The following is a 16669-nucleotide window of genomic DNA, read 5'->3' on the forward strand; positions in this document are numbered from 1 at the left end:
AGCCTGTTGAAAATACCAGCTGTTACCATGGAAACAAGGTCAGCTCAGGATAATCCACACTTGTGAATGGGCTTAAGTTGGTGGAGGGCACTTGGCCAGGAGCCTGCCCTAGTGGGTGGATCGAGGGCTTTCACCCAAAGGAATGGGATTCCCTGTTAATAGTCCTGAAAAGTGTTCCTTGAGAAGAGACAATGAGGACGGGGTAAGAGATGTCTTCTTGGTTCGTGGCCCAGATTTGGGGCTTCAGGAGGCCTGGAGTAGCTCCATCAGTGGGAAGAACTGTTCCTGCTCCCAAGGCAGAGTCTGGGGAAACCAAAAAGCCTGCGTTTCTTGATGACCAAGCCTTTTGGGGGTCTGGAATCACCGTGCTTTAAAGAGTAAAGAGATGTCTTTAGTGTGCACCCTGTTGAAGAAAGGGAACATTCGGCTAACGTCGCATTTCCCAGAGAGAAATCTCATAATCTGATGAATTCCTACGTTATTTGATGACCCTGGGGGGGGAGGGCTGATAAACTGGTTTTGATGATGACCGTGCCCAGCTGGTTGTCCCAAGATGGCCACAGCTGCCTCTCTCACCCACCTGCACTTCTGCATTGTGCCCTTGCCACTGCAGGGATTCCAAGGAGGAATCTCTACTCTCTTGAACACGGCGGGGATGGGGGGTCCCTAGGACAAACTCAGTGGCAGTGACACCGGGCCAGGCTTATCCCTTAACTGACTGGCTATTCCGGTGCTTCTGGCCTCTGGCAACGCCTGCTCTGGGAGAAGCCAGCCCCCGTGGAAAAAGTCTGGCTGTCCTGAGGCCGCCATGCTGTCAGGCTAGCCACGTGGACAAGGCCATGCGACAGAGAAGCCCAGGAAAGCCTCCTGACACTCTAACCACCTGGGCCCAGCACCAGATGTGGGAATGAAGAAGCCTTCGGATGACAGGAGTCCCAGCCACCCTCTGACTGTGAGAACCACCCAGCTCCCTCCGGCTGACTTCCAGAATGGAGAGATTTAACAGTACACTGTGGTAAGTCACTAAGTGCGGGGCTGGCCGGTTCTACAGCAACAGATGAGTGGAACGCTGAATAAGGCTGGGTGTGCTCGGCTCCCCGCTGAGCGGTGACCATGAGCTTCCTGTGTTCAGAGCTCCATCAGCTCCCCCCTAACGCAGTTCCAAGACCAGGAGAGACCAGAGCTGCCTCACACTGTAGGCTCATTGCACCCCAGGCCCCACTGCCTAGGTCAACCATCGGCCCCTCCCAATAAACCCCTGAAGTTTTACCTTCCCCATTTTACAGATGAAGAAATGAAGCCCCACGCCACACAGCCAGTAAGTTCTTAGGCCTGACTCCAAAAATCTATGCTCCAAACCACTGGGAGTCATTGCCTTCCCAAAGCCTGCAAAGCAAGGGAGGGTGGATAAAACACTTTAACCCTTAAAGACAAGAAACTGCTCTGGGCCCAGCTGGTCCCTCAGCATTTGGGGGCTGTGCAGCATTTTGGGGCCCAGCAGGCTGGGGCTGTTCACATCCTGTATATGCCAAAGAAAACACTGGCCCTTGACCAGCTCTTGAGAGATGATCTCTTAAGCCTTTGGGATATCTTGTCTAATAACAGTGTCTTTCCATACCATACCTCACACCAGGCCTGATGGTCTATGCTAACAATGTGATTTATGATGGGCCTGGGATCAGGCCGGATCACTTGACTTCTGCCGGGGCTGGAGATGGGAGTACTTGAGGTGTCATATGGGTGCCCCATGCCTATGACTGATGCCCAATAAAAACGCCACACACCAAGGCTCAAGTGAGCTTTCCTGGTGGCAATAGTTGTCACCTGTCGTGGCTGGTAGAATTAAGCGTGTCCGTAAGCCTCCACTGGGTGAGGATCCCTGGACGCTCACTCCTGATCTCCCTGTACCTGCCCTCGGCACCTTTTTTACTTTGCAGATTTTAATCTCCATCTTGTCACGGTAATAAACTGTGACTGTGAGTCCAGCAGTTTGTCTGGGAGTCCCTTTAGCAGACTGCCCATCCCAAGGACAGCCTCAGGGGACCCGACACAGGAGGAGCTCAGGGTGCCCTGCTGAGCACCTGAAATGGGAGCCTTGTTCTCCTGTCATCAATCCACCTGAAAAAATACAATATGGAGGAAAAAAAAAAATCTGTTCATTCCGTAAAGTCAGGCACAGACAAATGAGTCCCTATTCACTTTATTCAAATAATTCTTTTTTCTCTGAATCTGAGTAGAACTGAGGAAGAATCAAAGAAAACCTCATATATTAAATTCTTAAATAGATTCTTCGAATTGAAAAGTAAGGGTCAATAGGAGAGGCACAGGTGTGGGCCTTGTCCCCGCAAACAAAGCCACCAAGGCAGACCTGCAAATTAAGAAAAATGGCAAATCCATTTCTTTAAAAAAAAGTTCTTGAGGGGAAAGATTAAAAAATACCTAAGTTTCAAAAGCCGGACTACTGCCACACCCTTGGCTCTCCACCTCAGGGGCGTCCAAAGGTAGAGAGTCTCCAGGTTAAGTTTTCAGTGATGCAGCTTTTGCAAACATATGCAAATACATTCCTCATTAGCAGTCCTGTTTTGGCGATTAATAGCAAGCAATATGCTTGGATTAGAGGTCCGATTTCCACTCGAATGCCAAGTGTCTTCTCCTCTCGGCAACAATCTGCAGAGATCTGAACAGGGAGACAACTGTGTTAGGCCCAGAGGCAGACAGACCCTTCATATTCCTCTGTGTGATCTAGGAACGGATGGTCTTCATGCATATTCACAAAATCAGGTGAGGTGTTGTCAGCGCACCCCAGATGGCCAGAAACAATTTAAATTTAAAAGTGTTCCTGGGGTTCTCACCCGCATCCCAACCTGCATCCGCCTGACCTCAAAGACAGACTCTTTCTACTTATGAAGAGAAAGTAGTGATGATTATGTCATAAATGCCAATGGATTTTTGGAGGCGAGGGAAGGATTGGCCTTTGTTTCAGGCCACCTGTTTACCAGGGACGAGCTCAAGCACCCTGTGTATGGTATCTCATTTAAACAGTACAGCGAGGAATATATCGGGCTTTTGTCAGCAGGAAGGTGCAAAATTCTACTAAAGAATCTGCAGAAGGAGAAAGAGGGGAAGATGTCAGGGAGAATCATGGAGACAGGAGCCCTTCCACAGGAGGTTTCTTGCCTCTGGAATGCAGCAGAACTCTGCGATTTTAGCACCACCCAAGATGGGATCCTGATAATGACAAGGGCCTGAGGCTGGGGCAAAGTAGATTAAAAAGAAAAAAAAAAAGATACTAGAAAATATGCCAATTATTTAAAAATAAGATCAGGAGACTAAAAATAGAGTCCAGGCCGGAAGCGTCTTTATAGTCTAGAGCAAAAGGGAGAACACCCATGTGAGTCGCTTTTGACCTCTTGTGGGGTCACCTGAGTGACAGAGGAAGTTCACATCTGGGGCCCTAACTCCAGGGCCCACATGCAGAGCGAGGGCGCCAGGCTTCCTGGATTCCCATGCGCCCCCCCGGGCCAGCTCACTTCATCTCCCGGCTGCCCGAGCAGGCCGACCCGGCTGAGTCCCTCTTCTCCGGATGTCACAAACGGAGGCGGGGAGAGGTCCAATCTGAAGTGGGTTCCTAAATCTTTGACTCCCCAAGGTCAGAACGTGTCCCCCTTCCCCCGCACAAGATACGGGTGGAGAGATCTGCACTTCGAATTGTTCCTCCAAAGCAAACTCTGGAAGATTCCCGGGGAGAGAAGCATGCTGCCAGTTGGTGGCTGTGTGGTCTTGGGCAAGTCAGGGCCCCCTCTGGGTGCTAGCTTCCTTCTCTGTGTCAGCGGCCATCCCAGGGGTCCTCAGCTTTAAAGGAATAACCCAGGAGTAGCACTTGGTCCAAAGCCCTGGGGGTTCTTCTTAGGCCAGACCTGCTTGGAGCTTTTCTTAGAACATTTATTGCTTTGGGCCAACTCGATGCTGTTTCTAGAAGCAGGATAAACAGACAACGTTCTGTACCAAAATGTTCTAGAATCCCACCCCTCACCTCCATCACATGGGTCCCTGGGGCCCCCTCCCCAAAGTCAGACAAACCTTGTGGTTGGTTCTGCAATGATCCCTGCCCCTACCTGATCCAGAGCTAGGAGACTAAGCTGTGACTCTATAAATGGCTCCCCCAGCTTGTCGCCATGGAAACCCCCCTTGGGGCTGGGCCAGACCACCTTGGTGGACACTCCTCCCCAGGGAGGCTCTGGAAGGGCAAGCTTTTCAGGAGAGTAGCTCCTGGGCTCAGAAGGCACTGGAGGGAGGTTGGGGGAGAGAAGGGAAGCCTGCAGGCCTACCTGGAAATCATGAGCTTCCTAAGTGGGAGGAGGTGCTGTTCTGGTTCACCTGGAGGAAGACAACACACAGAGGAAGGGGTCACAGCCAGGTTGGGGTGCCAGGATCCCACTGCCCTGAGATTGAGCCTCAGCACCACTGGGGAAGGCACATACTCGCTCATGGGGTATTTACTGCACACCTACTACAGGTCAGGTGCTGGGGATGCTGTGAACATGACCGACTCGGTCCTATTCTGCAGCTTATGTGGCAGTGGGCAGAGCCTTTACAAACACATATGCAAGATAATGTCCCCTACACCTCCAGGCAATACAGTGGGCTCATATGAGTGACTTTGGAGCTACTTCAGAGAGGGTGGTCAGGAAAGGCCACTATTAGGGGATGACATTTAAGCTGTAGCATAATGAAAAATAAACATATGTTCTTTGTCCCAGGTTCCTGGCACTGAGCTCCTAAAACCCGAGAAGCTCCGAGTGATAACAAGCAGTTCTTGTATGCTAATGAGATGATAGTGTCTGGCTCCAGGATGGGCGCTGGTGGCTTAGAAAGACCAGGGCATGACTCTGGGGAGGGGAGAGGAGCTGGAGAGTAAGTTAATACCAGTGATTTAATCAACTGTACCTACTTCATGAACGCTCCATAGAAAGCCCTAAATGACGGCTTCATAAAGCTTCCAGATTGGTGAGCACACAGAGGTGCAGGAGGGTGAGCAGTGTGCCCAAAGGGCGCCTGGAAGTTCCACACTCCTTACCCTGTACCTTGCCCTGTGTACCTCTTCCAAGGCCGTTCCTGGGTCGTATCCTTTATAATAAACCACTAATCTAGGAAGTAAAGTGCTTTCCTGAGTCCTGTGAGTTTTTCTAGCAAATTCTTAAATGTTAGTTGGCTGGGCAGAAATGTGGGTAGCCTGGGAACCCCATGGTGGCTGGCATCTGAAGTGGGGGGCAGTCTTCTGGGACTGAGACCTTATCCTGTGGGGTCTGACACGAACTCTGGGCGTCACTGCGCAAACTGAAATCCAGTTGGTGTTTGGAGAATCAGGAACTGGTTGCTGGTGTTGGAAAACGTCCCATAAGCTGAGATCTAAAAGATGCAAATGAGGCGAGGCACACAAAGGCCTGGCTGGAAAAGCATTCCTGGTAGAAGGAACAGCAAAGACCTGGAATGGGGCGGGGGAGGGGGAAGGGGGTGTGTCTGGTGCCTCATGGAAGAGGATTCTTTTTCTTCATTCGCTGCAATTCTAATGTGTGAGCTGCTTTGTTCTGCTTGCTTACTATTTTTCCATCTCTTGGGTTTCAGGGTGATCATTCTAGATGGCTACAGAGTACCCCATGGAACGCACGTGCCATCATGTATGTAACTATTGCCGTAAGACTGTTTTCCAATTTTTGCAATACCCTGAAGGAAGTCAGGTGCCCCTTGGAGGACAGGGAGGGAGAGGAGGGTGGAAAGCAGGGGCCCAATGCAGCTGGCAGGGAAGCTCTCTGGAGCGTGGCAGTGTTCGTGATGACAGGGCATATGCCATTCCTCCACGGTTCACCCCTAACCGAGCAAGAAACAGTCCCAGGCCAGCCAGACATCTTGAATACGCCATACACCGCAAAAGAATGTAAATTGCTCCGACTCTTCTGTACAACAGTTTAGCCTTACAGGTCAAGAGTCTCAAAACGAAACAGACCCTTCTGCCCACTGATGCCACCCTGTAGCAATGTCTTCTAAGGGAAGGGTTCAAGAGCCCCCCCACCCCGCCCCAGAGAAGAGAGGCAAGATCAAGATGAAGCGCACAGGCCATCATTCGCTACACTGCAGAAACTGGACACGATCTTAGGGCAACAGTAGCTCACAGTGCATTCCAGAGAATACTGTGTCACCATCCCAAATGGCAACAGTGAAACCCAAAAGATGGGAAAACACAAAGAACGCAAACCCAAGCAGCTCATTCGATGGAATTGCAAGGAATGCCAAGTGCCTATTCAGGTGGGCAAAAAAAGATACTCTGCAAAAATGAAAGGCATTCAATGAAAGGTGGTGACTAATTCCGCTCACCCCCACTTCTGTGTGTGGCTCTTGTTACATCGTCTTTTCAGTTAAAACAGGCAATAAATTAGTGCTGACTAATCCTGGCAATATTTTTTTCACAGCGGCAAGAGGATGGGCTGGGTCTCCGACTCCCAGAAAGGGAGCGTGGAGCCCTCCCCAAGGAACCAAGATGGGTGCACAAGCCATGGACCCCGGACAATGAGCATTCATGAATTTGATTGTTAAACTGGAGATTGGCACCCCTTCTCTCCCAAATTAATACACAAGCTAAAACACCTCATTTAAAGGGGGGCTATCATGTCAGTGAAGGGGGCAGTCCTTCTTGATGACGCGCGGACCACACCCCACAGACATACCCAGGATGTGTGGGAGGCACAGCCAGGGAGATGGCTGCGGGATGCAGGGGCGTTTGTATGTCTACACTCGCGGGGATACCCACACCACATAACCCTTATGGTTTTCGTTTTTGGTTGCCTGATGAAAATTCCAGGCTGGGTCGTGTTTGGGGACTGCCACTTTATATAAAACTGAATTTAAGGCTAGAGACAGAGAGTTCGACAGAAAGCCCCCACCAATCCCTCCAACTGCTCTCAAGCCAGGAGACAAGGCGATGGAAGGAGCACGGGCAGAAGGGCTGCTCTCTGGCCCCAGCTGGATAAGACACTGGGAGGGCCCCTGGCCGACCCACCCTCCCCCAACCCAATTTTCTGATGAGGAAATGATCAACCAAATTAGAGAAGCGAAGTGTCCAAGGGCATCCACAAGCTAGTGGGACAGTCCAATAAACAGATTTCAGAATTCCCCTTGGGGTTTCTAACCTGAAAATATCCTTTCAGATGGGCTGGTGTTTTATAGTCTCCTTTCAAGACCTAGGAAAGAGAACCAAAGCATCTCTATTATGGAAATGATCAAAAAATAAAATTCATCCTGTTACCTCTACTTTCCCATCCACCCATTTACCACCCACCTATTCAGCCATCAACCCACCCACCCATCTACCTACTCTCCCATCCATCCGTCCATCCATCCATCCGTCCATCCGTCCATCCGTCCATCCACCCACCCACCCTCCCATTCAGACACCCATCCACCTACCTATCTACCCATCCATCCACTCTCCCAACTTTCTACTCTCCCATCCACCCACCCATCTATCCATCCATCTACCCATTCATCACCCATCCATCCATCCATCCGTACACACATCCATCCACCCATCCATTCATCCAACATTTATTGAGCTCCTCTTATTTCAGGCATTATTCTAAGCCCTAGAGGTACAATATTAACCAGACAATTAAAATTCCTTTTCTCCTGGAGGCTCCATTCTAGAGGGGGAGCCAGAGGATCCACAAGTAATAAATTCAAACAAGAATATATCAAACCATGGGAAGTACTGTAAAGAAAATAAAACAAAAGGATGTGATCAGGAGTGACTAAAGGGCTTCTTTTGAGGTGGTCCCAAAGGACCTCTCAGAACAGGTGACCTTTGAGCCGAGCCCTCCGTGACAAGGAAAATCAGCCAAGCTGAGCTCTGAAGGAAAAGCATGCCAGGCAGAGGGCACAGCTGGGGCAAAGAAAACCCCAGGCTTTTCCACTATCTCTCCATATATAAGCCACCATAGAGACCAGCACCGTCCGACTGAAGGTAATGTGAACTAACTATGCAATTTTAAGTTGTCTACTAATAGTCATATTAAAAAAAAAAGGACCCCAAAAAAGTGAATCAAGTGAAAAAATTCCAGTTCTATCTTTCATCTAACCTGAGATATCTAAAATATTCATACTTCAACATATAATTAATATAAAAATGATTCACGAGAAAGTTGACATACTGTCTTTGCTACCAGGACTTCAAAATCCTGTGCGTAGTTTACACAACGTAGCTTACACAACGTAGTTTACACAACGCCTCTCATCTGGACCAGTCAGATTTCACTAGTCAGTCACATCCCGTGGCCACAGGAGGTTAGTGGCGGGCAGCTGCAACCGACAGGGTAGGTGCAGACAAGTTCATTAGCACTCGGGACCTCCCACTGCCTGAGCGTCCCGCACCGCGGGATCTTACACAGGGACACCCGGTGTCTACAGAGACGCACGCACACACGCATGCGCGGTTTTCAATGAGGGCCCCTATCTTTGCGGTACTAGCAAAACTACCATAAAGACTAAACAAGTGTCGGGCAGCCCCTGGGAAGAAACCAGGGACATTTTCCCTTTGAAACAAGTGGAAGACAGAGGCTCAGAAAGTTGATCTTGTGCATCAAAATGTTTAAATTTGTATACAATATGCAAGGTCAGGCTTTACTCTGGGAGCTTCTGATTGGCATCCTGGGACAAAGCCAGGTGCCCCCGCCTTTTATTTATTTACTAAGCATTATTATTATTATTTTTTTTTTTTTTTTTGAGAGAGAGCGAGTGTGTGAGAGCAAGCAAGAGGGGGAGAGGGAGAGGGAGAGAGAGAACCTTTAAGCTGACTCCCCGCGGAGCGCAGAGCCCAAGCTGGGGCTCAATCTTAAGACCCTGAGATCATGACCTGAGCCGAAATCAAGAGTTGGTCCCTAAACCCACTGGGGCACCCAGGTGCCCTGGGCCTCCGCCTTTTAAAAAGACTTAAGAGCAGTTGCCGCTGGGCCCTTGGCTAAGAACACAGGGTAAGGAGAGCCCACTGTCACTGCGGTCCTCACCCTGGCGCCTGGGGGATGGAGTTCAAGATCACTTCCAGCTGCTGTTTATTCTTTTTAATCCAGCTAATTGATTTTTTTATATGAAGATACATGCAATATATATAAATATTTTATGAAATACAGCGTATGTGCAGAATAAGTGTATGAAACACATTAAGTACAGCCTAAACAATACTCTTAAAAAATAAACATAATAAAGACTTAAAACAATTGAATAATAAAAAATAGGCCACATCCAGGTTGCGAATATTCACACTATCAACACGGCCTGCGCATTTCCAGTGGATCTCTGATCTATTTCCACAAATAGATATTTGCAAAATTCACAGATTTGCAAAATCCACAGTCAAGGGAGAGAGGAAACGCTGAGACCCGCTTTAATCACAAGGGCCAAGCCCCCAAAGCTCAGGGTTAGGAGAACCTGCCTTGTGTGGGAGAGGCGTTGAAGCCTTGTTAGTACCAAACGGGAGTCTTTCTCCTTGAGTCACTGAAGAATTAAAGGGGAAGTGACAGAAGTTCTGACCTTCTTCCTTGGCTCTTCAACATAAGATCTGTTTACTTTCTGAGACGCCTGGGTGGCTCAGTCGGTTAAGCATCTGCCTTCAGCTCAGGTCAGGATCTCAAGGTCCTGGGATCAATCCCTGTGTCAGGCCCCCTGTTCATGCTGTCTCTCTCTCTCTCTCTCTCTCAAATACATAAATAAAATCTTAAAAAAAAAAAAAAAGAACTGTTTACTTTCTAAAATCAGCATGTGTTTGGAAATGCTGGGCGTAGCTGGAATTAAGACTCGGGTCTTGATGGTGTGAGCACTAGCAGGGCCCGTTGTCCTCAGGCCTGGGCCCCATGCTCAAATACTTTCACTAACTCAGTGCCTCTAAGGAAGTCACAACACCCCACCGAAAGGAGACCAGAAGCTGTGACAGCAACATGTAAATAAGACCATGAACTTGCTGACTGTTCCTTTATGCAGGATTAGCTGACTTTTAATGCTTCAAAAACATCTCATCGAAGTCATTTTCCTTAACTGTCTCAACCAAGGAGAGCTTAAGAAGTACTTTAAACTGCCCCGAGCTCACATCTATCTGAGAAATCAACATTAAAATTTTGGGGGACAATAAAAGGACCAACAGTTTATTCATACTCGGCCTCAACAAAGACTTGACATGCTTACAGACAGCCAGCTAGGGACACAGTGGGAAAAGGGTGAACAGGAACAGAGAAACCGGTTGAAATCAGTACACAAACAGACCCACTGTTGATGCTGTAGTGTGAGAGACAGGCTACCAGTTGGTTTTGAGCTTCCTTGCGGCCCAAGTGAAAATGGAAATACAAGCGATCATAGGATTAGCCATGTCTCATCCCTGCTGCAGGCCGAGAGTGTATCTCCGCGCGTGCGCACGCACTCACCCGGTGTGTGTTGTTGATCACGATGGGGTCAGGGTTGCCGTAGTTGGGCGGGTTTGCATAGGGATCATAGCCGAGCCGAGCCAGCATTGGGGCGATCTGGGCCATGTCCCTCACCACGTCCCCGGGAATGTGGCCGGTCCACTTGGAGAGCGCTTCCAGGTTCACAGGCTTGATGACCTGGTCTGTGGATCGCTCAATCCTGGGGAGAAAGAACAGGCTGCACGGGGCACAGGGAGACCCGGGTGGCACCTGGGGCAGCCGGACAGGCTGGGGGTACCGGGCCCTGGGGCAGCTGTGCCCCCTCGACTATGAGGCTGCAGGCAAGTCGCTTGGCCTCCTCATAACTCCTCTGTACATTGGGGATAAGAGCGTGCGGTGAGAAACCGGAAGATAGTATTAGGCAGTGCGCACTTAAAATTCTGCTTCCTTGATGTCATGACTTTTTAAAAATAACATTTTGTTTTTGTGACTAAGATGGATATTTTGTTCTTGAGAAATAATTATAAAACACAAATGCGAAGGCTAAGAAGAGTGGTCACCACTCCCAGCAGCAGCTCCCTACAGGGACCTCGTCTTAGCATCTGGTGGGGGTCCACCCTCTCAATCCGTTTTCTGTGTTTTATACGGGAGAGTGGCTCAGGGCAGGCTCAGGAGCCAGGGTTCAAACGCCAGCTGGACCCACACTGGCTGTGTGGCGTGGAAAGTTACTTCACCTCCCTGAGCCTCCTCCATTAGTCCTCATCTACAAATGGGGATTTGTAGATAGAACCCACCTCACCGGGCTGTTCTGGGGAGTAAATGAGTTAATCTCAGAGGGGCATATGGCACATTGTGAGGTCTCAGGAGGTGTTCGCTTTCTCTCTCTCTCACGCACACACGGAAAGCCTATAGCTTTGTTTGCAGTTTTTAAAGCAAAAATCATACGCTGTACATTTTGGTTTATGACTTTGTTTTGTACCCGATGCCACCTTCTTTTCTCCAGTTATGCAGCATACCTCCACAGCTTATTTTCCCCATGCCCCTAAAGATGGCCATTTCCGTTGCTTTCACCCTTGGCTAGGGCAACGAACAATCATCCTGTCAGATGTGCTTCTCCACGCTCCCCTATGATGGGCTCACCCAGCCATCTGAATCACGAGGACCCTACCGACCACAGGTCAAAGGCCGTGTACGATGGAGGGCAGGGAACTCCCAGGATCCACGGTCTATTTCTAGATGCTTCCATCCCAACTAAGAGATAAACTGGGAAGAAGAACGGAAACAAGAAAGATGTGGCAAAAAGAGGCCAGGACCGGGAGGGAAGAGAGAGGGAAGGGTGAAGGGTGGGGATGGGTGGGAAGAGCTACGGGCTTGGAGTCTGCAGACCAGGACGGAAATCTCAACTCGGATCACTGTGTCAAAGACCTCAAATATATGCATGGCCTTTCCATGCCCTGGATCTCCAGGACTGTGTGAGGCAGAAATGACACAGATGCAGACATCCCAGGACACTGATGGGAGCAGTGCTTGGAGAGGAGTAAAGAAAGCTGGAAATAACCCATGTGTCCACAAATAAGGGATGTTGAATAGAACGCTGTGCTCCGCGGAGTGGAATATTATGCAGCCGTCCAAAGTGATGTCACAGTGGCAGGCGGGGTGCCACGGGCGAGTGGTCCCAGACACCAAGTGAAAAAAGGTTACAGGGAGACATGGTCGGGTTCAGGAGGGCTCTGGTTTTCTCCACAGCCCCTGACAAAGAACCAGTGCATCCTGGGTCAACATCTGCATGGTGGGATTGTAGGCTGTTTTCTCCTTTCACTTCCTACAGTCATCTGATTTTTTTTGGTCATGATAATTCACAAAATCCCAGCTCCAGCATCTCAGGGGTGCCTGGGCCTGATCAGAATGGAGACAGAGAGACGGCACACTCTGATCCCGCACTGCTCACACACTCTGGGTCTCAGGAGAAGGACAGCCCCCCAAAGGAAGAATGCGGAGAGAGACAGGAGGAGGGAAAGCGGAGGGGTCCCGGATGTAGAGAGCTTGACAACAGAGGCTCCCGACTCCCCAACAGACCTCGGTTCAAATCCTGGCACCACACTTTGCCAGCTGTGCGGCCTTAGGTAACTTCTCTCTGAGACTCAGTTTCTTCATCTGTAAAATGGGGATAGGAGCAGTTCTTATGTCCTCAGGCTGCTGTGGGGACTAAAGGCATCATGTGTGTCGGGGGCTTAACTGAGTGCTTGCCACACCTCAGGCACTCACTCCATGGTAACGAGGGTGAGGACAATGTGTGTGCCAATAAAAGCCATGTCAATGCTAAGATGACAATAATAATAATAGGAATAATAGCACCTAACGTGCATGAACTTATCTGATGCTCATAGGGAGCTAGAAGGTTTATAGACTACAGCCCCATGTTACAGATAAGGAAATGGGGGACAGAGAGGTTGAGACACTTGCTCAAGGTCACACAGCCAGGAAGGGGCAGGGCTGGGATGGGAACCCAGACAACCTGGTTCCAGATCGGTGTTCTTAAGTTAACCTTTACCCACAACGGCTTACTACAAAGCACATTCAAAGCCTGCTGATTCTCTCGGAAAAGGGAAGGGCCGATGGCCCCACTTTTGTAGATAACGAAGCTGAGGCTAACAGAGGCCCAGTGACTTGGTCAGTGCCACAGAACTACGAGGGGGAGGCACAATTCAAGGCCTGCTCTTAACCACTCTCTTCCCAGATCTTTTCCATGCCCGCAGAGAAGGCTGAGGCTCAGCGAGGCACAGTGACTTGCCCAAGGCCACACAGTTCAGAGAGACAGAGCTACTCCTCCCACCTACTGCCTCTGAGCCAGGCCAGGGGGCTGGGCGGAGGGCGAGGTCTCCACTCACTTGGACAGGGACACACCACCGGGCTTGCCAATGAGGTCCTCGTGGTGCAGGACGGCGTCGCTCCAGGCGATGCCCAGAAAGTCCAGGATGAGCTTGAGGGAGCGCCGGGGGTGCAGCACTAGCTGCTCGTAGTACACGGGCAGGCACTTGTCCTTGCCCACCTCCATGCACTGGGCGTACATCACCTCGATGGCCTTGTTCCACTTGGTGAGGCAGTCACGGTAGCTGCTGAGGTCGAAGCCCGCGATGGTGACCTTACGGGTGATCATGGAATGCACGGACGCCCGGCCGTCCCGCACCATCAGCAGGAACTTGGAGTTGGGGAACAGGCGCGACAGGTACACGGAGGACTTGAGCGTGAAGGGGTCCTTGTTGCACAGCACGCGCGCCGGCTCACCGTGCTTGGCGATCACCTCCAGGATGAAGGCCTGCATGGCGGCGTCCAGCACCTCGTCCGTCACGCCCGCCTCGTCCAGCCGCAGCTTCTCGCGGCCGGACTTGGACCAGGCCTGGCGCATGGCCAGCACGCGCGGGATGATGCGCGTCTCCTCGCCGCAGCGCACCTCGGGGTGGGCGTCCAGCATGGCGCGCATCAGCGTTGTGCCGCTGCGGGGCACGCCGCCCACGAAGATGAGCGGCATGGCCTTGCCGTAGCGGTACTCCACGTGGTCTGCGCCCACCATCACCAGGTCCTCCTGCTCCGGACGCATGACCCGCCGCGGGCTGCGCGGGCCCCCCAGCACCGCGCGGCACTCCAGCACCTGCTGCCCCACCTGGACCGCCAGCACGAGGGCCAGGGCGCAGCCGGCCACCAGCAGCGCCCTCCGCACCGACAGGCGCATGCTGGGCCTGGGGTGGCGAGCCTGCTTCAGCGACAGGTCAGCGGGGGGCCGGCGGGGCTCGCATCTGGGGAGAAAGAGGGACGCCTGTCAGCCGCCAGCCCTAACCAAACACACCCCCATCGCAGGCTTCATCTGACAGGTGGAGAGTCATAATCACTCTGAAACCGACTCTCAAAATGTTTCCACATTTAACAATGCTCTGGAATGTCCGAATTCAGCTGCATATCCACTTGGCAAGGGCACAGTTTTTGCATGTTCTGCTCCTGGCTGTCTCTCCAGGGCCTAGCACAGAGCCTGGCACCTCGCACACGCTCGGTAAGGATTTGGGGCATGTGCCTTGGTTGAAGGAGCAGGGCGAGGCCAGAAACGCTAGGACATGAGAGCCGTAGAAAGAGGAGGAAAGGGGAGCCCGGGCGGCTCAGTCGGTTAAGCATCTGCCTTCGGCTCAGGTCATGGTCCCGGCGTCCTGGGATCGAGTCCCACATCGGGCTCCCTGCTCAGCGGGAAGCCTGCTTCTCCCTCTCCCTCTGCCTGCCACTCCCCCTGCTTGTGCTCTCTCTGTCAAATAAATAAAATCTTAAAAAAAAGACAGAAAGAGGAGGAAAGGAGTACCCAGCTGGGGAGCAGCAGAGCTGGGGTCCAATAGTTCCTGCCTAGGCCGGTCTGCTCTGAAGGACCACACTGCCAGCCAGGAGACGGTGTGGAATATCCCATCCTGTTCTGGGCTTCTTCTGGAATCACTACACATTCACTCGGTCTTCATTCAGTAAATGGGTAGTAAGTATAAAAAGGCGCCCGGCACCGCGCTCAGTGCTGGGGACAGGAAAGTGGGTAAGACAGCAGGGACTTTGAACTCAAGAAGCTCGCATCCTAGTGGGGGAAGTGACAGTACACAAGCTATAGCCACAGGGTTTTAAACACCCCCCCCACGCCGCACCCCCCTACCCCCCCCCACCCCCGGCTTCTTCCGTGGGAGGGATCAAGTAGGGGAAGGAGGAGGGAGGTCAGGGAGGGCCTCTCGGGGGAGGTGGCATTCAAGCTGAGTCCTGGATGAGAAGGAGCCATGTGAAGATGTGTGGGAGGAGTGCTCCAGGCAGAGGGAACAGCGAATGCAAAGAGCCCCAGATGGGAGAGGGTGTGGGGGTGTTCAAGAACCTCAGGAGGCAGAAGGGAGGGACAGGGAAAAACTGGGGGGCACAGAAGCCACACAAGTTCTCAGGGGACAGGGGAGGGAGCTGGACTTACTCTCAGGGCAGCCCCCGGAGAGAGGGCCCACAGGGGTGAGAATGGAGGCAGGGAGGTCAGGGAGGAGGCTCCTGCTGGTGTCCTGGTCCTCGGGAGGCTCAGGGATGCCGGGACAGTGAGGGTGATGTGGGGACAGGGGCAGGGGGTGACTGAGGAAATGAATTGTGAGCCTGAGCCTACACTCCTCATGCCTCCCAGGGGCGAGGATCAGACTTCAGGGGCAACTCTTCAAGTAGGGGCTTGTTTCGGGAAGCAGGGCCCGCCCAGCTCAGCCACCCCCTTCTCTAGTCGCCTCCAATGACAGGCCTGCCCTCCTCCCTAGTTTATCCTCAAGTCCCCTCCTTTGCCTTTCCCACGTCTTTCCAGAATCAAAGTGAGGTCTTGAGGTCTGTGAGCATTCGAGGAGGCAGGCAGGCCTGGGTTCGCATCCCAGCTCTTCCCCTTCCTGTGTGGCTGTGTGAGCGTGGGCACCACACTTCACCTCCCTGAGCCTCATCTGTAAAATGGGTCCAAGAGGATCAACCTCAAAGGGCTGGCACGACCATTACACGACTCCCTTAACTGAGGAATGCGCCTGCATGTAGGGAGCATTTGGAAGGATATTATCAGTGGTCTCTGCCATGATCATTGGCTATTTCTTTATTCCCACATTCAGCGAGTACTTCCTGCGTGCCGGGAGTTAGGCTAGGGAGCCAAGAGACACAGCCTCCACCCCCGAGTCTGCCCACACTGTGGAGCCATACCTTGGAGGGGGTGACGGGCTCTACCTGAGTAGACGAGGGGAGGCTTCCTGCAGGTGCTGGCCCTCGTGCCGAGTCTGACTAGCAGATGGCTGGTTTTCAAACAGCCAGGTAGGGAAGAGATAGGGGGGTGTTCCTGGCAAAGGGAACAGCCACTGCGAAGGCAGTCAGGGGAAGAACGCAGCACAGTGGGGGAGCTACTTGTAGCCAGGGTCTGTGGGAAGGGAGCGGGAGCCGGTGTTTCTCGAAGGACATGAGGTTCAGCCAAAACCACCAAAGGACCCTGTTTGCAGCCACACGGATCCACCCACAAGGGTCTGGGCTGCCTGGGCCGTGGCAGGTAGGAAATCAACATGCAACGCACAATCTCAGCCCTGGGGTCCAAACTGCTGAGAGGCCCCAGCATTTCCTGACCATGTGGTTTTGGAAGAGTCACTTCCCCCACGTAAACCACAGCTTCCTGGCTGCAGAGAGGGGTGGGGTGCACTGACCTCAAATGCCGCTGGGAGGGTTCT

At 51.9% G+C, this 16669-nt stretch overlaps 1 protein-coding gene across 10 annotated transcripts in view; it reads right to left on the bottom strand.

The window, feature by feature from the left end:
- Positions 1 to 2184: 2184 nt before the first annotated feature.
- Positions 2185 to 16669, bottom strand: part of TPST2 (tyrosylprotein sulfotransferase 2) — a 47119-nt gene continuing 32634 nt past the window's right edge. For 4 of the 10 annotated variants that reach the window (XM_025858059.2, XM_073886878.1, XM_025858053.2 and 1 more), the window contains 6 exons: positions 13328 to 14233; positions 10461 to 10677; positions 7185 to 7235; positions 5292 to 5485; positions 4329 to 4377; positions 2509 to 2677 (listed from right to left, as the gene is read on the bottom strand). In XM_025858059.2, the coding sequence (XP_025713844.1) occupies positions 4374 to 4377; positions 5292 to 5485; positions 7185 to 7235; positions 10461 to 10677; positions 13328 to 14169 (1308 nt within the window). In that variant the 5' untranslated portion in view covers positions 14170 to 14233 and the 3' untranslated portion in view covers positions 2509 to 2677; positions 4329 to 4373. Of the gene's footprint in view, positions 2678 to 4328; positions 4378 to 5291; positions 5486 to 7184; positions 7236 to 10460; positions 10678 to 13327; positions 14234 to 16669 lie in introns of all 10 variants that reach the window. The other 6 variants (XM_025858060.2, XM_025858058.2, XR_012376448.1 and 3 more) reach the window with 5 other exon arrangements.

The sequence above is a fragment of the Callorhinus ursinus genome, unplaced genomic scaffold (assembly GCF_003265705.2).
Source record: "Callorhinus ursinus isolate GAN/ISIS: 27379988/994484 unplaced genomic scaffold, GSC_fseal_2.0 scaffold72, whole genome shotgun sequence".
Classification (NCBI taxonomy): domain Eukaryota; kingdom Metazoa; phylum Chordata; class Mammalia; order Carnivora; family Otariidae; genus Callorhinus; species Callorhinus ursinus.